This window comes from Rhineura floridana, chromosome 1, assembly GCF_030035675.1.
Source record: "Rhineura floridana isolate rRhiFlo1 chromosome 1, rRhiFlo1.hap2, whole genome shotgun sequence".
In the NCBI taxonomy this organism is placed as follows: domain Eukaryota; kingdom Metazoa; phylum Chordata; class Lepidosauria; order Squamata; family Rhineuridae; genus Rhineura; species Rhineura floridana.
This window is the reverse complement of record NC_084480.1, coordinates 22,303,872-22,330,623: the sequence shown is the minus strand read 5'-3', so window position 1 is coordinate 22,330,623 and position 26,752 is coordinate 22,303,872. Positions and strand designations below refer to the sequence as shown.

At 41.0% G+C, this 26,752-nt stretch overlaps 1 protein-coding gene across 10 annotated transcripts in view; it reads right to left on the bottom strand.

Moving 5' to 3' along the window:
- NEDD4L (NEDD4 like E3 ubiquitin protein ligase) overlaps positions 1-26,752 on the bottom strand; it is a 433,261-nt gene that overhangs the window by 24,884 nt on the left and 381,625 nt on the right. For 8 of the 10 annotated variants that reach the window (XM_061615405.1, XM_061615386.1, XM_061615324.1 and 5 more), the window contains 7 exons: positions 25,093-25,293; positions 23,825-23,902; positions 17,781-17,835; positions 17,635-17,691; positions 12,937-12,995; positions 7,511-7,576; positions 2,461-2,690 (listed from right to left, as the gene is read on the bottom strand). In XM_061615405.1, the coding sequence (XP_061471389.1) occupies positions 2,461-2,690; positions 7,511-7,576; positions 12,937-12,995; positions 17,635-17,691; positions 17,781-17,835; positions 23,825-23,902; positions 25,093-25,293 (746 nt within the window). The remainder of the gene's footprint in view (positions 1-2,460; positions 2,691-7,510; positions 7,577-12,936; positions 12,996-17,634; positions 17,692-17,780; positions 17,836-23,824; positions 23,903-25,092; positions 25,294-26,752) is intronic. The other 2 variants (XM_061615346.1, XM_061615366.1) reach the window with 1 other exon arrangement.

Below are 26,752 nucleotides of genomic sequence, written 5' to 3'. Positions count from 1 at the left end.
AGGACTGCAGGCCACAGAACGGGAAGGGAGTTTGTGTCTCTGTGTAAACCTTGAGACAAAGATTCCTTCCTGTTTTTTAGCTAGAGGTCCTTCACATCACTTCAGCTGTATTCCACTGCCCACTCCTGGACCTAGGATAGGTAATCTCTGCTGCCTGTCATTCCTTATAGCAACAGGACCTTTGATTTCTTTAGTGTAGAGTTATGAATGGGTTTGGATATTAATGATTAATGCTGCCACCCGCCCAGTAATTTTGTAATGCTATTTCTTTTCTCTCAATAAAAGAAAGTTTTGCTTTAGTCTGGTTTGGATCTGCATTTTGGGGTTATACACACATTATTTACGCACATTTTAAGGAAAAGTGCTTATCCCTAGCAAAGGATACACCTCCTCTCAAGGTGTGTTTAATGGGACACGTGGGTGGCAGGTTCACACACTCAGGTTCCCAATAGACACATGTCTTAACACCAATATCACTCAAACGTGTGTGTGCACTCGAGCAGACAGGCACATGCATACCACTTTCCCCCCTCCTCATAGCAGTGCTGAGTTAGGAGGAGAGGCTTCCCTCCTTCTACCCCAGTGCTGCCATGGGGCCAAACAATCAGGGGGAGGAACGCCCCCTTTTTACTCTGAAAAAGGGCCTCTTCTCCCTCTGGTGGAGCACCATTACAAGAAGGTCTCAGGGCTCCTTCCTGTCTCCTGCATCTCTTAAGACCCTCTTGTAATGGCACCACCATTTCCAAGGTAATGTTTCTGGGGTAGCTGTGCTTTCCTAGGGAGATATTTTATATCACTGTGGCTGCCTTACTAATAACTTCTGAGGCACTGGCCTCATTTGCTGCTCACACAGACTATGAAAGGAAATCAGTACAATACTGATTGCACCTATTTATTCAGTGTCTCAGTGTACCAAACCTATAAAGGAAAGTGATATAGGTATTGACACCCTGCACAGCAAGCGTTTTCTTTAATAAAAATCAATCAATCTTGTAACGATCTATTTAGAGTTAACTTCTAGGCAGAAAATGGAATCAACTGTGTTAGAATGATGACATGCACATCCAAAGGGAGGGATAATTATAATTAAGGATCCTTTCTGTTCCTTTAGCAAAGGGCAGTTAACAATTGACACAAAAGTAATTCATTCCTATTTTTAATGCCAAGATAGTATTGAGAAGATGTAACGGATTCTGCTTTCCATGCAGAAGATCTCAGCTTCACTCTACGGCATCTCCATGTAGGGCTGGGACAGACCCCTACCTGAAACTCTGAAGAGTCACTGCCAGTTAACGTAGACAATAGGCAGTTTGCTACAGTTCCTAAACCGATAACAAAAAGTAGTAGAAATAGAAAACTGGGCCATGGGCAAATCTCCAGAGACCTTCAAATAAGTGACGCTCCAAGCAGATTTCTATGGGACTAGGTAGCTCAGGGCTGTGCACAGCCTGCACAGCTATAATGGCAACCATGTACCAGATTCTGATGTCTTATGCCTACTGCTATCCTCTGACCGCTATGGAGAAACAAGGTTGTAGCTAGTTGAAATCAGCTCTGCATCCCGAGCTACTCTCAGAGGATCAGCTAGTGTGCAAGCCCGTCTGTGTACTGAAAACAGGAAGAGATGGGGGGGTTGATGTATCAGAATGGGGAATACTGAACACTGCTGATATATGGGAGCAATTTCAACAAGGGATGGCAGGGAACAATGAGTGGAGGAGAGCCACTTCTTGGATTCCAGTCATGATGTCTGATGTGTGCATGCACGCATGGATGCATTTGTACACATGGCTATGAAACTAATTTTATTTGTTAAATTTTATTTAATGATTTTAAAAAGTCACCTTATTAAATTTTTAAAAGTAAAAACCCATGTTATTAAGTGGAAGGGAAGGTTCTTTTTAGTAACGTCATGAGAGGGTGACCAAGCAGTATCTTGAACTTGCAACCCCCCCGCCCCCCGCAACACACACTTGAACCTGCAGAGGAATACTAGGATGCTTTCAGACTGGCTGTATTACGCTATAAAGGACATGTCTGCCTTCTCCCTTATCCTGTGTTTTGATGTTTGGTTCCCATCCCCAGGTGTCACTATGGCACTGCTTGCTCATCTCGCAGTACTACAGTACCACCTCAGGGCAGCCTACGAAGAGAAGTCAGCTGAGAGCAGCCAGCTCTCCATTTAGTTCTCTGTGGTAGGGAAGGAAAACCTTTCCAGCAAGCTGAGATCACACTACTTAATTTAGACAGGCAAGGAGCAACTGGAAAAGCCAGGGGAGCCTGATCCTTGGCAGCAACCTATAGTAAAATGAACTGCTCAAAGTGTAGTAGGACACATCATCATCTTCAGGTGAACAGCCACATTATTTTTGAATGAAAACAAAAATACACACTGAATATGAAAAAGATACAACAGCCCCATGCGGGTCTTGGAAAGCATTTTGTATATTGGGAACTTACGTTGCTGAATATTCAAAGAGGCCATAATAAGGATTGAACATTTCTTTGGACAAGAGGAAGAACCATTCCCTGGCCACACCACCATAGTCAAGGCCCTTTTCTGATTCAAACTCTATCCAGAGTCTGGCTTTTAATACATCTGGTCTCTTCACCGACATGATTCTTCTGTACGATTCTTCAAAAATATTATTTCTGTGGAGTTTCATCTCAAATCTGTTTGGTATATCAGCCTTCATGGAGAGAAGCATATTTCAATCACTGGTTTGAATGCATTCAACATACCATTACCTACTTTTATCACTAAAAGGGGATAAAACTCAAAAGTGTATAGATCAGACACTATTTCCTCCTCTATATGGTGGCCAAACACAGCCAACTTAAAAGTGGCTTGAAAATATATGGATAATATTATTCTTTGAACAACATTTTTAACTGGGAAAAGAGCTAGAATAAAAAGAAGTATTTTTACAGGATTCAGGAGCTTTTGCTGAAAATTGGAAACAGGGTTAGCTTTGAGCAACAAGGATAGTTCAGTCCATGATGCTAAATGGTGCACAATTATAGAGTTTGAGCTAAAAAGGGCTTTCAATTGCCATCTGGTAGACCCATTTAAATCAATGGACTCAAATAACTTATTGATTTCAGTAGATCTACTCTGAGTATGTTACCTTCCACCCCCTATATGTAAACTTGCGTCAGAAATATACATCCAATCTCCTACAAGTCTTCAAAAGAAATTTTCCCTGAGGAACTTCATTGCCATTTTCTTTTTACAGGTGATATTTTAATCTTTAACACTTCAGTAAGAAGTAAGAACACTGATTTGAATGAAATTCAACTTTCACATGAGTAGCACAACCCCATGCATAGCTAAACACATTTAAAGTTCTGTCACAATCAATGGATCTTAAATGGAGTTAGCATTTGACTTATAGCAGTGGTTCCCAACCTGGGGGCCATGACCCCGTGTGCGTGTGTGTGAAATAATCCAGAGTGGGCTGTGAACAGTAAATAAATGAATTATTTATTATTATTTTTTAAAAGTCTTCACTCCCTGAACGCTGTCTGCTCCCCACTGCTGCAGATAACACCCCCCCTTGCTCCAAACAAGAGGGGAGGACTTTTGCTGAACCGCCACAGTGTCTTTCAGGCATGCCGAGGGGAGACATCTGCCTATGAAACACGTGGCAGACACCACAGGAGGCTGACGGCGGAGCTACCAAGAAGAAGAGGGCATTATTATCATTGACTCCTGTCCCCTCACACTGCTTCTGCTGACGATGCCCTTACCCAGAACACTTTTCATGAAGCAAAAAGAAGCAAGGCTGCAAGGAAAGGCTGCTTTCCCCCTTCCTTCCTGGCAGCCAGCCTGCTTGCCTTTCTTGGCTCCTGCTTCACTGCCATCTCCTTTTAAAATTTATTCATATTTGCAAGGCTGCCCAAATCTCACCTTTGGCCTTGACAGAGCCAAGGAGCAGTGAGGAAGCTTAGGATTTGCTCGCCCCGCATCTCTGAGGCTAAGTGTGCATGTGCCAGCATCCCCTCTTTCTTTCACCTACAATCCGCCCCCCCAGTCTCTCTCTCCAAGATGCTGCGGCATTTGAGGGCTTCCCCCTACCATGTGCCCAAATGCATGCACACCTGCAGATGCTTGCAGGAGGGGCAGGTGTGTTTGTGTGTGTGCATGTGCTGATCTGTCTTCTGCTCCACTCTCATTCCCCAAGTGCACGCTAACCAAGTAATTGGTTCTGATGATCACTCCAAGGCTGAAAACACTAACACCCCTACTCAATCTATCCACCCTTCTGTCGCCACTCTTTAGCATCCCCACCACTACCAAACTGCTTCTTCTTTATTATTATTATTATTATTATTTTTAAAAAAGCTTAGCAGGTTGGCTGAGGCTGGGGTCCACATGCTGCAGCTGAAATGTATTTATTTAATTATTACTGCATTTATATCCCACCTTTCCTCCAAGTTGCTCAAGGTGGTGCACACAGTCCCCCCTTTCCATTGTATCCTTACACCAACCCTGTGAGGTAGGTCAGGCTGAGAGACTGTCTGGCCCAAGGCCATCCAGTGGGCTTCATGGCTGGGTGGGGATTTGAACCTGGATCTTAGTCCAACACTGTAACCCACTGGTGTTGGGAGATAGGTCTGTACATCTTCAGATTATGTGTGGGGGGAGAGATACCAATTTGATGAACCTTTGCATTAAGAAAAGGCAGCAACACCTCCCTGTCTGCAGGGAGCTTTTTATGGAAAGGGATATTTGGAGATGGGATGTTGCCACACAGCATTTTTTCACTTAACAGAGGCTAACATTACAATTAGCGTGGGGAGGGAGTGTCATATTTTTTTTTAGCTTATAAAGGGGGTTCCCTTGTACTCATAAAGGTTTGGAACCACTGACTTAGATTACACTTTAACTAACCTGATTCAGTGATTCCTTGAAGGCTCATAAGTTCAAATGTGGATCTCCCCAATTCACAAACCTTTCCCATTCATTTCAATTGAGGGGGCTACCTCACACATGCATGTGCAGAACTGTACCCTCCATTTAAAGAAAATGCAGGAGTCTACTTGTATATTGAACAAATTGTTAGAAGACAGTTCCAATATCCAATCTAACACTACAGTCCTATGTATGTCGGCTCAGAAATACATTCCATTCAGTTCTAAGATATACTCCCTGCTTAGGATGTATAGGACGCAGCAAAATCATCTATGCAATGTAGCAACTCTATCGTATTGCCTTCTTGCCCCTAAACTGCTCTCTTCCCTTCTGCCCTCTTCCCTTCGTTGCACCCTTTTTGTTATGGAAGGCTGGCACCTTAACCGCACTGCTTAAGTATTTATATTCTAAGCCATGGAGCTACAAAAAATATTCTTCCAAAGATCCTCAGAACTACCGAAGAAATGTATTTGGATCTAGTCAATGGAGAGGCTGATGGGAATATAATGAATATAATGACAGGAGGGGAGAAAGTATGTGAGAAAAATGGTGACAGCTGGTTTCCTAAAACATAAAGGAAACATTTTGTAAACTTTTTTTTGTAAAAAAAAAAAAAAAAGATTTGTTAGATTAGAGTTCAGTACTGACATTTGGCAATTTTTGTCTGTATTATAAGGAAAGGCAGGTTTCATCCCCTCAGGATGAACTGAAACATTAAAAGATGTCAATGGATAATTCAATACTTGCTCAAGCATTTTCCAACACTACATATTTATACAAGGATATAACTTTGCTTATGCTGTTATTCATCCAATCAACAATCTTGAGACATTTATGCACAGGCGTGTTCTCTGTTTATTTTGCACTATTGGTTGGGTGGAATGCTATCTTATGATGCTGCTCTCATTCACAGAAAACGTGAATTCAGAAAACCCAAGTACAAACTTGTATCAAGTGGGTGCTCATAGGGCTTGGTAAGCAACTAATTTTAAAAGGGTTCCTATGTTGAACTGAGCAAGAACTGAAGAGCCAGCAACGCTGGGTTGTATTCTATGCTAATACTACTTACAGTAGACCCACTGAAATTAATGAACAGAAGTTGGTCATGTCCTTTAGTTTCAATAAACTGACTCAATAAATTTGTTAGTAGGATTAGCATAGGATATAGCCCATTGGCTCTGTTTGCTGTCTGGGCAAAGCCCCTTTTAGCCACTTCCCCACCAGTGGGAACAGCAGTTTTTGGCAGACCCTTTCTGGTATCCTGCAGTTCACCCACACACTTCTCTTTGCCTGGGTCTTGGCTTACATGGGAGAACATGGCTAACAAAAAGGGGGAAATTAATTCTTTGGCATCAAGGACTATGCTGGGGACTAGGTAGCAAGTCTCTGAGGGCCTATGTGGGCTCCTGAACCTCCAACTATTTCTTTCTACAGAAGGATCACTTCCAACAGCCCTTCCACTCTTTCAGAAACTGTCACATCATCTTAATTTGTTGTGGAGGATTCAAGCTCCAAATACCAGTTATTTATCTCTTTATTTTGTAAGCCGGCATCATGTTCCTTCCTGCTGCTCTGTTTCCTATTGTATATATAACTGTTTGTCTGATACCTTGCTGCTCTCACTTAAGAATCCCTCACTGTCAGGACCTCCCTTATAAAAGTCCATTTTTAAAAGTTGTACATCAGTATCTTTGCAGTGTCCCTGAATTTCAAAACAATGTTCCCTGAGAACACTGCTCACCAAGATAACACTAGCTGACCCACAAATATTCTGGGAAGCACATCCCTGTTAGTCATTCAGTGACTGAAGAAGCAGTGGAAAATGCAATTGTGTTTGATTGTGCAAGTTTACATGTTGATGTGAGAGAAGAGGTAGCCAGTGACCTGACTGAGTAGAAGCTAGGAGCTTTCTGAAACAAGTGGTGAACTTGGTGGGGGGGATGAGGAAAGTTCTGCAGTCAGTTGAGAGGTACAGAAAAGGTATTGCAGCAAAGTTGATTAAAGTGTGGCTGCCTTATCGGGTTGCCTTTCCTTATCGCCCTGAGTTTTCAGACAATGAAATCTAATTCCTTGGAAGGGAGATTTAAGAAAATCCTAAGAGTTCAGCATCTCTGCATCTGCGGTGGCCTGTGGGTAGAAGATACAATACACAGTGTATGTTATATACTGTAAATTGTATGACACATTCAGGCAAAAATATTTAGTGAATCTTTTAGTGGTGGTTCCTACCCTCAGTGATATGGATAAGATCACATATTTGCTGTCCAGTTTGGACAGGTTTGTAATGTTTAATATAGCTAAGTTTGCAGTGAAGGCTGCTCAACTGTGGGCTCCTGCTGGGAGGAAGGCTGGGATAGAAATAAAATAAATAAATAAACTTAGACAAGCATATGTGGCCAGTCTTGGGACTTAGAATTTTGTTTCTTGTATATGTTTCACTGTTGCATGCTGTATTTCATTGGTTTTTAGGTACAATTAATGTTTATTTCTGTTTTTAGCTGGCTACAGCATGTATTCAGTTGCCTTATAAATAAATTTGAAGCCTTTCTTTATCCCAAGATAATCAGCTCCAACACAACATAAGCAATTACTTACTGGTTTCTTTAACTTCTTCCTGAAGTAGTCGTATTTCTGTTTAAACTCTCTGGAATAGGGAACAGCCTGAAAGAAAGACAAGTACTATAACGTTAGCACAAAGAATCAAATGGCAACAGAATATGTTCACTGGCATCTTACTTCTAACTTCTTCAATTCATTTACCCCAAAGCCAGCCAACAGCTGTGACTTCTCCAATCTGCCCAGCCCATAATACACAGGGGAATCCCTTTTGCTTCCTGCTTTCCTCCTCCTCCTTTATTATTATCATCATCATCATCATCATCATCATCACCACCACCACCACCACCACCACCACCACCACCACCACCACCACAATTTGATTCTCACAACCACCCTGTGAGGTTGATTAGGTTGAGAGGTAGTGGCTGAGCCAATGGCATCCAATGGCTGAGCTGCATGGTTGAGTGGGGATTTTGACCTCTCCTCGTTCTACACTCAAACCATACATTGCAATGGCTAATCAGGACAGCATGGCATTAGGATACCCTGCATCTGGTTTAGGAAGTGGGAACGACAGATGGTCAAAATTCTGTTTGTGAGATGTCTTGTTAACATGTCTGCAGATCACTAACCCGTAACACTAAGAGCAGATCTCCTGAAATAGCATGAAAGCAAGACTAGTGACTGCACTAAGTTGCCCAAACAAGCTGCTGTTTCTACATTCTGATGCCCAAGAGTGTGTACTGTATGTCTAGATACAGATGAGGATGTTTTTCCCCCTTTTGGAGATATGTTTTGAATGCTGATGTGTGGGGGTTCAAATGATAAAGCTGACATGTACCTGCTAGGCTGATATTCTATGGAAAACACATGGCATGAAAAACACACCAAAACCTACAAATTCCCTTCCTCTATGCTTCATAGAAAGAATGAAGGAAATCATTACTATGTGGTATTTTCCTAACACATATTGCCGGAGTGGGAAATTAAGCCTGCCATATATGACATTAAGTGTGGGGCAGGTAAAGTTGTGGCTGGGCCAAAAAGGGGTTTGCTGGCACTGCTGATCAGTGGCAGGCATTTTGATGCCCTGATTATCAGCTGATTCTCAGGGTAGTGCAGGGTAGAGTTCTCTGCAAGTAAAGTGCTTCTTCCAACACTTTAAATCCAAGCCACTCTCTAAGGGCAAGACATTTATTTATTTTATTTTATTTATTTATTATTTGATTTATATCTCACCCTTCCTCCTGGCAGGAGCCCAGGGCAGCATAAAAAGACATTAAAAGGTCTGTTTAAAAACTATAGAGGGGGAAATGTTCTGTTTTCAGGAGCATTTTCTTCTCTGCAGATACTTCAAAGGAGCCACCTGTAACTGATGGTTACAGGAAATCTTAGTTGATTGTTGCTGGAAGTGTGTCTCCAAAGGAAGTTGTTGTTACTGCCAACTAGCTGATTGGAGGTTACAGCAACCTACTTTGAAAAGTGACATCACTGACATCAGGTATGATTGAAAGATAAGTGGTCCTGCCCACCTGTCAAAGTTGGCCTGTGGGGGAGATAAGGATCTGGCCCTCTGCTGGATCCAGGTCCTCACCCCATTGGGACTTTTCTGGATGGAGAGATAGCTGAGAAAATGCCAGGAATCAGAGCCCTATTGAGGTCAATGAGATGTTTCCTAGAAAATGTGCTTAGGATTGCATCCTTAGAGCATCCTGTACATCTGAGGGAATGCTCATCTTTTAAAAAATCTATTATAACTCTGATGAACATATTGGATACTCCCATACATAACTTTTTGTGCCTGCTCTGACCTTTTCTACAGATACTCTCTCCTCATCTCATGAGTTCAGGCTTGTTATGTACAATATAAACATACCAATGTATTTGATATCCCATTTCTAATGGCAAAATAGCCGGTCTCTTTTATGAGGCATGGCAAATGGAGAGGTAGGGGGCCACATTCAACTAACTCGCTGCACTAGTGGAAGCCAATGCAGGCCTCTTCCTCCTCTCCTCCCTCTACGCACCCCCACGGGAGGGTCAGGAGAACCCACAGAACAGCATGCGGGGGAGGAACGCTTGTGCTGATGGAGCAAGCTCCTTAGCTCTGCCCTTAATACAACCCATGGTCCATGCACCTTCTTTAGTCATAACAACAGGGACAGTGGTGGGTTAGGAGCACAGTATTTCTTGCTGCCCTGGAAACTCATAATTTTCAACTAAGATTAAAAAAGAAGTCTTATGAACAAATGCCTATTTAGAAACAGATTTTATTGTCTCAGTTTGGGAAAGACAGCTCCCTGACATTGTTCCAGAAGAACAGAAGGAAACACAGATGAAATAGGTTCCAGGCATGTTGAAGCTGGCAGCATCCATCTGCCTCCCAATGCAGTTTCTCAGCAGATGAAATGCTTTTGGGAAAGGAAGTTTATACACCAAAACACCACACTCTACAATTTGGCATTTTAAAAGAGAAATCTCAGGTCCAAAATCTAAAGTGAATAGTGATAAAGGCTATCCAAGTGAGTAAAATATTTCTATGTCTGCCAAGTTGATATTTGTCTTCAGGAAAAGGATAGATTTTTGGGGTGGGGTGGGGAATGAAGGCCATTCTTGAACTCTATAAAGAAGCCAGACAATTCCTACAACATATCAGGTGGTGCATGCCAAGAGGAAGCTGACTCTCACAGATTACGTGTGTTTGAAGTACGGCTAACTTTGAAAGTTTTCAGCTGCCATTAATTATTTTATTTTAGGGCCCCATCAGCACCGTACCTTTAAAGCAGTATTATACAACTTAAAATTGCTACGGCGTCTCCCAAAGAATATTGGAAACTGCAGTTTAAGGGAGCCGAGAGTTGTTAGGAGATGGCTATTCCTCTCATAGAGCTACAATTTCCAGGGAAGAGGGATTGTTTGTTAAAACCACTCTGGGAATGGCAACTCTCTGTGAGGGGAATAGAGGTCTCCTAACAACTCTCAGCACTTTTAATAAACTACAGTTCCCAGGATTCTTTGGGGAAAATCCATGACTGTTTAAAGTGATGTGATACTGCTTTAAATGGATGGTGGCGATGGGGCCTCAGCATGATTTAAACAAAGGAAACTAGCCTGACACTTAAACTATACTGTGCCACCAGCAAATCTATTTCACTTACATAAGAGCATCATCATTATACAGAATTTATATAGTGCCTAGAGTTTTAATATGAATCTCATCCATTGACAGTCAGCAGCACCCAAGCAAATTTTTTTCTAGGTCCAGCACAAATATAATGTAGCCCAAGCCCCCCAAAGGACCTCTTGACTGTTTTAAAAATTGACCATGCAGCCTAGTTTGGCTTTGAAAGATTGGAAGATTGATTATTATTTTATCATTATTTAAATACTGCTGTTTAGCCTGAAGGCCCCAAACGTGATGAGAAAGTTGTCAAAACAAAATCTACAATGGAGTACAATATGTCATCAACAAAACAATATAGAACAGCAAAATCACAACATAAGAGGGCCAAAAAAAATATTTCCAAGCTATATGATTACAAGATGCTCTCACCAAGGCTATATCCCTTATACTTAGGGACTAGAAACATGACCAGACAATAAGAAATAATAAAAAGCTTACCCCAACTGGAAGAATTAAGGGCGTTCTCACCCTCACCCCCATTGTAACTATTCAGAAGTTCAAGGCAAGTAACTAACAGCCAAATAATATTTTTAAAAAACAAAAAATACAAATACTTAAAATATTAATAGTTGTCACAATAGAAAGGGTCCAACAGTTTAGCCTATATTTTTTAGACAGGTCCCACAAAAACTTAAGATGGAAAGGATGAGGATCATGGGTTGTATTCAACTAAGTTCTACTCAGGGTAGACCCATGAAACCCATGCCTATTAAAACCAAACAGAGCTGAGCTTTCCATCTAGACCTCCTCCTCTTCATTATTACTACTATGACTACTACTATTTAGATTTATTGCTGCCCTTCACCCTAAGGTCCCAGGGCGGGTCACAACAGTTTTAAAACACATCATTAAAAACATAAACCACATCACCACAAAAAATAGGATGGGTCCTAAAAACATACATCTCATGTTTCAAAGGCCAGGGTAAAGAGGTGCATCTTTAGCATTTGCCCAAAAGTACACAGTGAAGTTGCCAGACAGACCTCTGTGGGGTGAGAGTTCCACAACCTAGGGGCTGCCACAGAGAATGCCCTCTCCCAGGCTACCACCCCTGAGCTTCTGAGGGGGGCGAAACTACCAAAAGGGCCCCCTCTGCTGATCTCAACACCAGAGATGGTCTGTAGGGAAGTAGGCAGTATTTGTAGGTTGTTAATGCATCTTTGAGGGGAAATCTGTTCTCTACTGCTCGAAAGGAGGCAGCAGTTTGACCTTTGTTGAAAAAAACAACTTTGGATCCTACTAGGCGACCTATTTGACAGTGGAACAGGCAGCCTCTGGAGATGGCTTACTCTCCTACACTGATGTATTTAAGCAGAGGGTGGGTAGCTATGTGTTAAATACTGTAGCTGCATCCTGCACAGCAGACCCTACATCAGAGGTGAGGAAGCTGTGGCGTTCCAGACATTCTTGGACCATAAGTCCCATTATTGATGACTATTGGGCATGCTGAGTGGGGCCGATGGAACCTGGAATCCAACATCTGGAGGGCCACAGGTTCCCCATCCGTGTCTCACATTAAACAGTGGGTTGGACAAGATGGCCTTCAAGGTCCCTTCGAACTCTATAGTTCTAGTTTGGATAATTTTTGCTCAGTATCTAATTTACTTCTTTTTGAGCAAGAGACTGAAGAAGGTGGCAGCCCTCTCAGCTCTATCTAAATAGTCTTGGATGATGCCGGTTACTGGATTTATTCCAGTCTGGTTTCTAGTCTGATTTTGGGATATAAAACAGATTTGGTTGCTCTGGTGGATGTCTTACGCTACGGAATGAATAGGCCGAGTACAGACCTGTTTGTTCTCCTGAACTTCTCAGTGGCTTTTGATACCATCAACTATGCCACCTCTCTGGGTTGGGAGGCACAGCTTTATGATGAATCTGGTCCTTTCTGAAAGGTGGTGCCATGGGGGGGTGGTCCATTTCATGGCTAATGAGGTTCCTCCAGGTACCATCTTGCTCCCCATGCTCTTTAGTATCTACATGAAATTGCTGGGAGAAGCCATCCAGACATTTTGCCTTAAGTGCCATTAGTATGCAGATGACACACACATAGCTACCTCTCTTTTCCATCTGCTAACCCAGGGGAGGCTTTGGAAACCCTAAATAAGTCTTGAGATGATTTTGAGATGAACACATGATGAGAAAAAGCCAAGAGGAAATGAGAAAAGTGGTGGACAGTTATCTTTCAAAGTAAGGAGGACTTCTCTGCTCTTCCGGGTACCAGAAGCCAATCACAGCTGTCCTGATTCAAAAGTATACAGATTCTACATTCGGTACTTACCGGACCAGTAATAGCAGGATTCTGTAGTCTGGGATCTTCCCACTGGGTAATTTTATTATCTGTAAGTTAACAAGAGAAATCACAACATGAGTTCTCTTCTAGAATTCATTTTACATCTAGAACTTGATTTAAAACAAAAGAACATTTAACTTCTTGCCTATCTCTTTACATTCTCCAGGGTTAGGGGAAATATTATGTACACCCCATCCATTAAATCCCACATCACACTGTTTAGTGGGAAATATCCATTCAAAAATGCAAAGACTATCTATAATCTATCTTAGAATCATACTACATTTGTTAATGCTCTTTATAATAACACATATATAAATTATAAAGCCCTCTTTTCCAAGGGATTTATAATTTGTATTCGCTTCAGATTATATATGCAAAAACTCAGACTAATGAACTGCTTCAAACGCCTGATTAAATTAACTATACAAATGAATTCTAGGTTTGTCTGAGGATTTAAAAACTACTTCCGGTATAAACATAAGGACTATCCACTTGCTTATAAGTGTAAGAATGGACAGCTGTAATGAAATGCTAGAACAAAGTGCGACAGCACTCCTAGGGAATGGAGAAGGCAAGAAATTAAACTACCTAAATAAAATAGACTAATCTAATTTAACAGAGCAGACTAAATTAGACCTGTTAAAATATCAATTCAGTTATAATTTTCAAAAAATTGTCCAGCAATTCAGTACAATAAAGGAGAAAATCCTAGCAGAGATAGAGAAAACTGGAATAGGTAGCTACTGACGTGCATTATTTGCTATTGGGGAAGAGCGCTAGGTTGAAGAAATAGGGCCTCATTTGCTGAGAGACGTGGGATCATGAACAAGAAAAGGTATTTCAGAGCCCTTGGTATATCTTTAAAGGCACCAAAATGAGAGAGATAAAATGTCAAGATGCCACAACTGGAATTTTAATTGTAAAAAAGCCCAACACGTTTCAGCCTTTGATTAGTTTGGGCCTAAGGTCAGGGGTCAAAATAAAATACAGAAACAATCTGTACAGATCTGTGTTAATAAAGTCACTTTTTCACATTCACTGGCCATTTTTACCCTTTTGAGGGATGCAGATCCCCTCTTTTTCTTAAATTGGTCTGGAATCTGACTTTTGCTAAGCACTGCAGTCCTTAGGCTCAACAGCCCCTGGGAGAGAAAGGTGCTTCAGAAAAAAAGTGCCATTTAGGATGATGGCAAGGTCAACTAATCTTTCTGATTAATCAAACTGACCTGCTGTATCATCTGAAATGCACAGACTACATTCATATATGGGTGCTCTCAATGTATTTATTTATTTTTTTAATTAAATTGTGTTTTCAAATTGTTTTTTGTGTTTTAAAATTTGTATATTTGTTTTTATTGTTTTTAATTGCTGTAAACCACCCAGAGAGCTTCAGCTACGGGGCGGTATATAAATGTAATAAATAAATAAATAGTTACTCTGACCATTTTGGGGGTGGGGGTGCCATATGTTCAGATTGTGTATAGGTCTGTGCAACCCAATGCAAGGGATGAGTGTGTGTTTTGGGGTACAGTGGAACCAGGATGCCGCATGATCAGGTTGCTTTATGATGCAAGCATATGCATAAAGAATGCTAGAGATAACTGAATAAATTTCCCTTAATGTCCTGTAGCCATCCCGTTATGTTCATGGAGCAGTTAACTGCTGGAGGCATTCCAATGGGTGAAATGCACATTCTAATCCAATCAAGGCATTGGAAAGACTGAACTAGGGGACAGCAGTCCTCCTAGATGAACTCAAGTATAATACAAGGGTATCCTTATCACAGGATTGGTTTAATTAGGCCAAGAGCCAATGTGTATTCCTGTCCAAGATGGGCTCATGGGAGCACAAGTGACTTCTGCTTCTGATGTAGTGCCTGAAGCAGGATGGTTCTCAGATGTTCTTAAAACATCCTTCAGCTGAGAACATGGTACATTTCCTCCTATCAGAAAGGAGGAGCAATTGCTAAGCTTCCAAATTTAGAGGGAAGTCTGAACTCTGCTGAGAGGTCCAGCATCAGCATCTCTGGGCAGTGGCCAGGGCTCCAGTGTCCTGCCAGAGCCCACAACTGGTGGCTACCCTTCCCCCTCCAATTCCCACCTACCCTAGTGGCAGAACCCGAACAGCATGGGAAATTGTAGAAATTAAAATGTTGCCACCTGGCACCAAATCAGAGTGCTACTGCAGCACAATGTAGCCACTGTCAGTGCTAGGATGCCGAAAGAAAGGCTGGATCCCACCAGAGGACATATTGCCACAGTCTCTCTCAAATCTGTAGAGCTATGAGTAGCAAAATGACTGCACAAAGTTAAAACGGCAATTCAGTAGCATGGGAGGACTTGGTTTAGCTATGCTCTTCTGCATATAATCTAATATGGTGCTACCCAGCATAGTCCATTTTAAATGGCCTCTGATGACAAAGGGCAGTATACGCACAGGTAAGAAATTCTTTTTTGGGGGTGGGTGGGTGGAAATTGCAATATCCTAGAATATATTTGAGGGTCCCTTAAAGTTATTCTCAAACTGTTGCAAAAAGTATAGCATAGCCTTTGGGAATTTTTATAATCTTTTAGTATCTAACATACTTTACATGATAAAGGAGCACTAATACAATCTCAGGCTCTCAAAAACAATATACCCTTTAGCAGCACACACACAAAAAATCATAGCAAGACTAAAATAACTTGTTCATAACCAGAGTATAGAGCACATTTATATGGCTTCTTAAGCATAAATGTATGTTTTAATAAAATATTCTTGCAAGAGATTTTTTTTTTTGGAAAAGAAATTGCAGCATGACAGTGTTATTGGAAGCATATGCTATACGGACGCGGCTGCATTTTCTTTCAAACATTGTGAAGCCAAGCTGAGAAGCCAGTAGCTTATTCTGTACTGCTGACATTTAAAAACTGAGGACAGCTTTATCACAGAGAAACTATAACTGGCTCATTTTGATACCCACACACTCCACATAGAGTAGTTTAGAAGTAGGCAGAGTTATTTGAAACAGTGATGGAAGCAAGAGTGTTGTAACTGAAATAAACATCCTTGTTTTTCAAAAAATGGATCTTGGAAGTCTGCCAGCCACAATTTTGAAAAACATACTGAAAAAATCCTTCAAATTTCTACTGAATTTGGCAATGTCTACAAATGAAAGGATCAGGTGGCAATGCCCTAGTGGAGGGCAAATGATGGAGCCTGCTTCAAGCAGGAGAACTGGCGCAGCCATCCATGCTGTTCTGCCAACACTCTCTTCAGTCGCTACATGGCACAGCTGTGCTATGCAAGCGGATTACTTGAGGGAAGATAGGCATGAGACTGCTGCCAGTCACACTAGAACTGTCTTGTGCTGCTGCATCTCTACGATGTTAAGGAGCAAGTTGGTTTTAAGGCATTTGAAATTGCAAGTGGCGCAGAGAGATATAACTCTGTGCACAGATTTTGATGCTTGCGAAACCACATTTGTGATAGTAAATTAAAATCTATGTATGCAGCTGCAAAACAAAAACAAAAAACCCAGCCGTTTATGGTTGAGAGCAACAACAAATCAATGATTAGGATGCAGTGTATCTACCACTGTGCCACTGCAATGTCACAAACCACAGTACTGAAGATATATTACGCTGACCCAGATGGCAGATACACAGGCTCAAATTTCTGGGACTGGAGTACCAGATATTTGGTGATTGAAAAATAAGGTAGCCTGTACAAAAGGTGAATATATCTGGAATCTAACTAACCTCCATGTTTGCCTTCTCAAAGTAGTAATTAATATGAAACTGATGATTTTAAGGTTTGGGTGTTTCTTAGTTAATTAAATATGCCCCCCCCAAACAGGCCAATCTAGTTCTGAAAGTATATTAATTCCATTCCTTATTTTAAAGTCATGATACTACTTAAAAGCTATTCATGCACTTGAAAAAATCCATAAGCTACTTTTATATAAGCAGTTCTTTTCTTTTTTAAATCTGGTATTCTACAGCTAAGGATAATTCTAGTGGTTAATTCTATGGAGATCCAAAGAAAACAAAGAAGACAACACTGGTGCAATGATTTTAAAAGGTTAATTTTACAAGTTCAATACCACTTTTTCTATTTTGCTTTATATTTCAAGATGATGTTTAATGAGTAATATGTATTTATGAAGATAAAAAAAAATCACAAGCACTCCCAGCTGAAGAACAAATTATTTCTGTTGCCACTTGATAGCCAAAACACAACAAATATCCACAAACTTGTTCAGAGGTGCTGTAATAGGACAGGTCTACAATGAAACACCATTTACACTGGGACTTCAAGGAACAGAAGTGGAGAGAGATTAACAGGGTGGGTGCAAGATAACATGCCAAAAATAGAAAATAAGGTCAGAACTGGCATTGCCCCAAGACCTTCTTTCATTAATTTGTGGGGGGAAAAGTTCTATTGAAATTTTCTTCCACTGCCTACATATATAGACTCGTGGCTATATCATTTTTTTCTCATCTTATTTTCTATTCCTAGAGTGTGCTTTCATTTATTAATAAGTGCAGATAAGCCATGGGATCCATCCACAACACCAAAAAAAGAATCCAAAAAAGTTCAACAAAAACAACCACAAAAGAAATGTTAATGCTTCACAAGATCAAATAGGGACAAAGCTTGATGAGCCAATTAAAAGCAAGCTTTTGGTGAATTATACAGTACCGTAGGAGGGCACTAAGTCTCGGGTATGAATGTCGCCACATATCAACACCTGGCTTCCTAAATGAAGAGTAAAATTACAAAGCTTTCACTTCAATAATGATTACCTCCCTTCATCTACTTGCTGTAGAACCTGCGTGCCTACTTACTATGATCTATATAAAACGTTCTTCCATCCAAATGTATCCTTTCCTCCCAACCAGGCTGTAATTAAAGAACAAAAAAACAAGAACATCAGCAGCAGAATTAATATTTATTGATGTATTATGTGCACTTATTTTAAGCAGGCAAATCTCTTTCCCTCTCCTTTTAGGGATGCTTCACATAGCACAGTTTTTCTGAAGTTCAGTTTTACACCCTAACACATAGATCCGCATGTGTTCCAAGGTACACATGGATCTCATGCACATGTCGGCTTCACCTATTCCAGGGAAGGGAACCATGTCATGTATACCAAAGAATTATACATGGATTTGTTTCTTCCGTCAAACAAACAGGGAGACTGCTCAAGCTAAATTTTGGCTTGGCTTATTACCCAAACCAGTTATTTGTGTTGCTACTGATCTCTCCCTTCCCCAAGTCCCATGGCATGTGCAGAGAAGGGAAGTGAGGGGTTTGTCCTTAAGTGGCTCTTTTGCAGAAGGTGTGAGCAGCACCATGCTGCTGCCACTTCCTGCAAAAACCCAGGAGAAAGCAGAATGAGCTTCCAATCCCAGAAACTGCATTTTGCAGGAAGCACCACCAGTACATTGCTGCTTAAATTCTCCTCCAAAAGGCCAGTAGGAAGGGAAAGAAATAATCTCTCCCTTCCCCTCATCCCAGCTCTCCATGAAGAGAAGAAGGGACCATTCTCTTTCCTTTACATTGGGATTTTACAGGAAGCAGAAGCACCAAGGCATTTTCAGCAAAAGCAGAACTGGCAGCTCTGCCTTTCTCCCCCGCCTATTCTCCTTGGACAAGAGAAGACATGGCTTTGTTCCTTCCACAAATGGGACTTTTGCAAAAACCACCAGCCATGCCTTCCTGCTTGTCTTCTGCAAACAAAACAAAACAAGGAAAGGAAGTGGGATTGGAAAGTTACCACCTGTTTTCTTCAAGGTGTAGACAGAATCCCCTCCCCTCTTAAGTTCAGTTCTCCATATTTCCACAACAGTTTATGATTTTTTAAAAAGTCTTCATGGAAATTTATCAGCATTTCAGTGTTAAGCTTTTCTTAATATGCACACTTTTCTATGAAGTTTGCCTAAATACACATTTTTGCAAAGCAATCTCCCCTGTTTATTTAACAAAATTTGCATATAGCTTAATTGTAAACAAAACCTCTAAGCAGTTTACAAAAATATAAAATATACATTAAAACTGACAATAAAAATCAAAGTTTAAAAAGTTTTTTAAAAATTAAAATATGAATAAAATCAACAGTTAAAAATATACATTATGAGCTAAAATTGCAGATTAAAATACACACCAACTTTAAATTTTGGTCTAGGTCTAAACAAACGTTTTTAGTAGGTGCTGAAAAGAATACAGCAAAGGGGCCTACCTAATGTATTTTTGTATATTATTTTCACTAATATATGCTTTTTAATGCACATTTTACCTTTATATATGCACTATTATATATGTTACGTGGCTGGAGAGTCGCATTGCAATATTAGGAGAACTTCAAAGGTTTCTGTTCACAGAAGTGTGAATTAGATAGGTTTGCCTTTAAATGTGAGCTGAATCAAATTTCTCCCCCTACCCTAACAAGGCGTTGCTGATGTTTTCTGCAAAACCACTTTTGGAGCAAATACCAGCTGCTGCATCTCCCTGAAAAAATCAAATAGGGAGGGAAAGAGAAAGAGAAAGCCCTGTGTTCCCTCCACAGAGAAGGGGCGTGGCTTCTCTCCATTTCCACCAGGTATTTTCAGGAAGCCGTAGAGAGATGCAGAGATGTGAAGGCCCAGAACAATCTGCCCCTCCTTTTCCCAAAGGCTTTTTTCCTCGTTTTCCCAAAAAATTGGAAAAGCCTGAGGAAAACTCCTCAGAAAAAACCTAAAACCTCACCCTTTTTTCCAAAACTTTCTTTGTTTTGTTTTCCCAAAAACCTGGAAAAAGGAGGGGGGGAAGCCATAACCCCCCCCCAAAAACCCACTTTCCCCAAAATATTTTCTGGTTTTTTCCCCAGGCTTTCACATCTCTAGATAAATGCTGCAGAGTACACATTTTCTCTAGTCTTCTTTTTCAAAGACCCAGCATGAAGGAGGAAAAACACCTTTTGGACCAGAAAAGAGGTTTCCCATAAGCATACAGACACATGGAGACTTTCAACTACACCTCATACGGAGGCTGCAACCCTACCGCCCTATTCATCAGCTCCCACTGGTAGTACATGCCCTGGTCACCTCTCGATTAGACTACTGCAATGCGCTCTACGTGGGGTTACCCTTGAAAACGGTCCGGAAACTACAACTGGTGCAGAATGCGGCGGCTCGGTTGCTTACAAACAGCCGCCGCCGCGATCACATCACACCAGTGTTATTTCATCTACATTGGCTTCCAGTTGTTTTCCGGGCCCAATTCAAGGTGTTGGTGTTAACCTTTAAATCCCTATACGGTCTCGGCCCAGTTTACCTGAAGGAGCACCTCCAGTACCACAAATTAAGCCGCCCGACTAGATCAGCCACGCAGGGCCTTCTCTCAGTCCCACCAACGAAAACAGCTAGGTTGGTGGGGACTAGAGAGAGGGCATTTTCAGTGGCGGCCCCCACTCTCTGGAACTCCCTCCCGTTTTGATCTTCGCCATGCCCCTTCCCTGGATACATTTCGCCGAGCCTTAAAAACTTGGCTCTTTGGACAGGCCTTTGGGATCTCCGGGGTGGGCTAATTTTTCTGTGACTGTTTATTGTTTCTGATTGCCCTACATAGTTTTACGCCTGCATTAGTGTTGACTGCATTGTATTTTATTCTGTAATTATATTGTATTTTATTGAATTTTAATATGTACGTCGCCTAGAGTGGCTTTGGCCAGATAGGCGACACAAAAATTAAATTTATTATTATTTATTATTATTATACAACTCAGATCTATTCAAATATTGCATGTGGATATTCTGAGCTACACTCTCAGTTTACACCTAAACTTTAAAACAGTATTTATCTTGTTTTATCTGGTAATCAGAGGGTGAATTAGCTGTAAATGGGATAAGGTTGGCTTAAAAAAAATCTGGTGATTAAAAAAACCAACCTTATCCCTAACACAGTTAATCCTTCTCATTAGTGGATAAAACAAGTTTTTAAAGTTTTAAGGTACTGTAAATTGAAAGTGATTAAAAACTGATAACTTTAGGCACAGATGGCAATTTCTTTAAAAAATTGTCCATCAATATTAAAGGGGGCTTGACTGAACCTGTATCAACTCTAAGGGAACACTTAGATAAATATTGCTTCCTGTTGACAGATTTATCATTGCAGTAGTGCATACACTATAGAAAAATAGGATTTGAAAAGTGCTGAGTTTTGTGATGTGCTATATAGGCTTTGTGTCCCTGTTTCAAAGCTGAAAGAAACACACCCAACTGAGGGACATGTTCTCTTGGATTTCACCACCTAAAAATAATATTTGGTCTTCGTGGCACATTACAATATTCAATGCACTTCACATACATTATCTCAACAATTCTTACACCTACCACGCAGGGTACTGCCATTTTGATGCTGCTGATGGATGGCTGAAGTTGAGAGAACAATTTGGTCTTGGTCTAAGGCCACTTACTGTGTTAACTGGGATTTTTAAAATCACAGCTCCCATTCATAACTGTTACATCACCTAAAGATGATTCTGTTACATTCGTATGATCCTCCTGACAGCATACACACATGCTGCACTTTAGCTTCTAAATGTGGTAGTAATATTTATTTATTTATTTCTTACATTTCTACCCCGCATTTCTTTTCATGATAGAAACCCAAGGCGGCTTACATATGGTTCCCAGGCGGTCTCCCATCCAGGCACTGACCAGATCTGACCCTGCTTAGCTGGCCTTATGTGCCTTCAGACCATAGCTTGGGAATTAAGGAGTGATATGTAAGATGTGGGAACTGGAGAACTTGGCAGGACTTAATGGCTGGAGCAGGGCCAGACCAATTGCCCATGGGCTTCAATTCCACACCAATAATATTTTAATAGTTCAGAGGAGAGAAAAAAGACTATGGGTTGTATCCAATGCTAGTCCTACTCAGAGTAGACCCGATAAAGTTAATAGACACAATTATCTTAGGTTCATTAATTTCAGTGGGTCTATTCTGAGTAGTACTCAGTTGGACACAATCCTATGTTTCCCCCATGGTCAACACAGACCTTGAAGCAAGTCTTCACATAAGCAACCAAGTCTTCTTCCTCATCTCAAGGATCAAATATACGCTGCCATTTCTAGAACCAGGGTGCCCTTCCCAAAATGGGCTCCTCATCAAGGTATGGATTACCACCAGACTTACTATTTAGGGGACAGGCTCAGGGATAGGGCACATGCCATACATGCAAAAGGTTCCAGATTCAATCCCTGGCACCTTCAAGTGGTGCTGGGAAAGACCCCTTTCTGAAACCCTGGAGAGTCACTGCTAGTAGATAATACTGAGCAAAACGGACTTGTGATCTGACTCCATATAAGCCAGCTTTCTCTGTTCTTATCCCTACAGGTGCTAGATCTCATGTTATCTTGAGAAGATTAAATATTAGACAGGTGCCATCTCTATTATCTTTTTGGCATCTACTGAAGACCTTCCTCTTTCAACAAGCCTTTTAAGTTGAGGCCTTATCCCAGTCTGCTTCTATGTTGGAATTGCTTTTTAATATGTTTTTAAACCTTTAAAACACACACACACACACACACACACACACACACACCGTTTTCTAACCTTTTTTTAAAGATATCTTCAAAGCTTTTTAAAAATGTTTTTAAAGTTGTTTTGTTTTAATGTATTTTAAAGTTTGTTTTTATGATGTTTCAGTGTTTTTAGTGCTTTTCTTTGCTGTCCTGGGCTCCTCCTGGGAAGAAGGGCGGGATATAAATCAAATAATAAATAAATAAATAAATAAACAAACAAACAAAGATGTAGATGAATTCCTTGGGACTCATAACCATGTTAGAAGGTACATGTAAGTGTAATACCCGCTATCTTAGAGAAAAGAGATGTGTAGGGCAAAGCTCTAGCAGGAACCCCAGCATGCATGTGATTCCCCTTCATACAAGATGTGTATATTATGATTCCAACAGGGAACCTGCACGTGCCTTCAGACATAGGTGTGTCCTTAAGAGCACACACGTCTTTTTGAAGTAGTGCAAAGAGTTGCCCTAAGCCTATGAGAACAGACGGCTGCTTTTGTTCCTGGAGAGCTGCATGGATTCCAGGTACGGATAGAGATGTTCACGTAATCAAAGCCACCCTAACAGTTACTACTGCCAGACTGAGAAAGACAAGGGGCATGCATTGCAATTTGGGGTTCCAGATTCAGCCCCTGGGACCTCCACTCTCTCAAGTAGCAGGAATCAGAAAGGCTTCTGCTTGGGGAGTTGGAGGACTGCTTATAGTCACAGTTGACAGTACGGGGCTAGGAAGAACCCATGGTCTGACTCAGTGTTATGACAGCTTCGTAAACAGCCTTTAGACCAGACACACATACAAATGGTTGACTGCAGTGAAACACAGCACTGCTTTTTCCAGGAAGTAAATATAATAATGAAAAGAACACCACCGAGAGCAACAAAAGCAGCTCCCTTGTTTATTCTTACCATAATGTAAACCCAGTGGCATCCTTTGGCTACAAGTACAATCCTACAAAATGTCTGCCTCTCGGAGGAGAGGTTTTTCCCACCCCAGCCTGATATGAAAAGTTGTCAGTCCTTCCCTCTGATTAAAGTATAACTGCTTTTGATTTGGTAGCAACCATCCAGAATGCAGAGACAATGATAAAGAACCTGCAGTGCTTTAACCTTACCAATGGGCAGTGTGTCATGCCACAGCTATATGGGTAGAACTCAAAGTCAAGCAGTCACTTCAGAGGTACTGTTAGAAGACTCTGGGGAACACATTTTTGTTCTCAATGAAGCAATAGAAACAAAACACACATCCACCACCACACACAAATCTACCCACACATGCAGCAAGCATAGAGGTTGCATCTGTACACATGTGGAACATGGTTACTTACAGGAAGGGGACCCAAGTCATTAGGGTTTAAAGCAGGTTTTGGTCGCAGGTGTACTGGGAATTTCAGCCGTGGATCTTCCTGTAATTAGAAGCAAGCTGCTGTAAGAACACCAAAACTGAAGATGCATACATTTATTTCATCCATTTCATATTTACACCTTCACCAGGGCCTGTCACATCAAAGCCATTTCTTCACTAATTCTTCAATTCCAAGAAGAAATCACTTTGTATATTGAATCTTGCAGCACAATGTATACACTGTTACATTTGCAGCTTAATACAAAGAAGGTATACAACTATTTTAAAGGAATGCTTTTTCTTTCTAGGATTGAATAGTTCAAATAAGTAGATAACAAAACATTTTTAACAGTAGCTCATGTGACTATTTTACCCCCGCTTCCCGTTAAACCAATAAACAGTTCCTTATTAGCAAATCACATGCTGAACTCTCAAGTCCCTATTAAAGAAAGTAATGGCTTTTGTTCAAACATTACAGCTGAAATCCCTACTTACCTGGGAGTAAGCCACATTGAACTCAATTGGAATTATTTATGAGTAGACATTGCAGACTATTGAAACCAATGGGACTGTGTATAATTGGGCACTTTTTTTGTTATGCAATTTCGCTCCTCCTCAATGAAGTATGCTGGAGGTGGCCAGATGCTGCAGGCTGATATTATTTACCTCCTGTGTCTGGAGGACGTTGGGAGGCTGAATATAAGGAGGGAGGGATGTTTATGGGGTGCAGGGGACAAAGAAAGAAAGAAAGAAAGAAAGAAAGAAAGAAAGAAAGAAAGAAAGAAAGAAAGAAAGAAAGAAAGAAAGAAAGAAAGAAAGAAAGAAAGAAAGAAAGAAAGAAAGAAAGAAAGAAAGAAAGAGAGGCAGGGACACTTAAACATGCAGAGGTTGTGGCTTTGCCAAACCTCCAGCAGAATGAAGTTCATAATCATGGGGCAGTCATGTTAGTAGTATGTCAATTCCAACTCTATTCTGTTCAAAGTAAGCATATAGGCCTGCATGAAGATAATCAGAACCTAATATATCTAAGGAACAGTTTGCACGAGCATAGCAAGTCTATACTTATAGCATTTGCCAAATTTTCCACTTCATTGCTTAATCATAACTCTGCAGCTATTTAATTATTCTGGAATTTACTTAAGTATCTGCCAACCTTCATTTGGCTCCTTGTTTATGATGCTACCATCACCACCCTCCCTGCAAAAAAAGAAAAAGAAAAAACATGATGGAAGTCTTTGGAATTCATCTTACCCATGTAGTGGTCTTTGAGTTATGATCAATAAAGAAAGGTCTGCCATTGGGTGCTATTCGCATCTCCCAGCCAGGAGGTAAGAAACTTTGTGTCAATTTATGCTGTGGTTTTGGAGAATTATATGGAGAAGGCTGCGGAGACTGTGGGTTGGAAAGGGTGTCCTTCACAGCTCTTCGCACAGGAGAATCCTTGACCAGTCCCTGTGGAAAGAAGCAGCAATAAGAATCATGGTTGTCACCTTATATTATGATGTGAATGACACCAGGGTAGCATGATCTACACATGTCTTCATTTGGGATAAAAGGACTGAAAGTGCAGAATTACTTCTATTGCTAACTTGCCTGGAAACCAGCAATTCTTCCTTGTGTAATGAATCTTCCTTCTCTAATACTTTAATGCATGTGCCATGTGTGCATGTGCACTCACACACAAACACACAGTTACTGTTTTTGTGAGAGACACAGAGATTAAGACAGTTGGCAGTGTAAACCCTGAACAGAAGATTCGCCTCCAAGGGCATCCAGTTCTGGGAAGCACGTCAGAAAAAACCCAATACTTCATTACGCCCCCACAATGCAATCCCATCACCCAGAAATCTACAGCTTAAGAATTTCAAGGCACCAAAACCATCAGGCTGCCTTTTCTTACTAAATATAACACCTCAGTTGATGAACACAATTTTTAGCTAAATGCCCAGAAACCAAAAAATGAAAATGAAATAAAAGTTATCTGTTATCTTTAAGGGAGAAGGGGGGGGGCAAGTTTGGGAAGAGGCCACAGTCCTGCCCCTGTCCTTATTTATTTGCTTTCTTACTCGCCCCTTTACCGTAAGGTCCCACAGTGAGTCACAACGATAAATGAAACATTACAATTACAGAACAAGCAAAGTCTAGAAACAATTAAAAACAGTTCAATATGCAAAACAGTTGAAACCCCCTTCCCCACCTTATCACCAGACCATTAAACACATTATACTTTGCTGGACAACAAACAGTCACCTCACCAACATGAGAGGTGAGCCAAAAGTAGTACAGTGGAGCGAGTGTTGAATATGAGGAGGCATGAAAGGGATCAGCAAGCAATGCCCAGAAAGAAAACATAGATATATTATGTGTGCATGTGAAAAGTGATAGATCGCACAACATGGAGAATGTTGTGCCCATGTGTTTATTTTTATATAGTACATTTCTATCCGGCCTTTCCCCCCTTCATTTAATTCAAGGCAGTGTATATGGGGTTCAGGACAGTCTTCCATCCAGCTACTGGCCAAACCTAGACCTCCTTAGCATCAGCAAAGTGGCTGCATCAGGTGCCATCAGACTATGTCCTGATCTGAGCATGCACATTTAAAATTAGGACTTGCATGTGCCATTCATACCGTGTACTTGAGTACACAGTATATATTTGTGTGAATGTGGTGACACGGGACAATAACGTGTAAGGGTGTTCAGAGGTGGAGCTGGCAGTAATGGCCCATTTCTTGGTGGCCAGTTTTGTTTTTTTTAAACAAATATCACTGGAAATGCGGAAGGTCAAAACTCAGGGGTAAAGCATTTGCTCTGCATGCAGAAGATCATAGGTTCAATCCCCCGGCAACTTCAGATACAGCTACGAAAAACTCCTGCCTGAAACCCCAGAGAACTACAGCCAGTTAGGTTA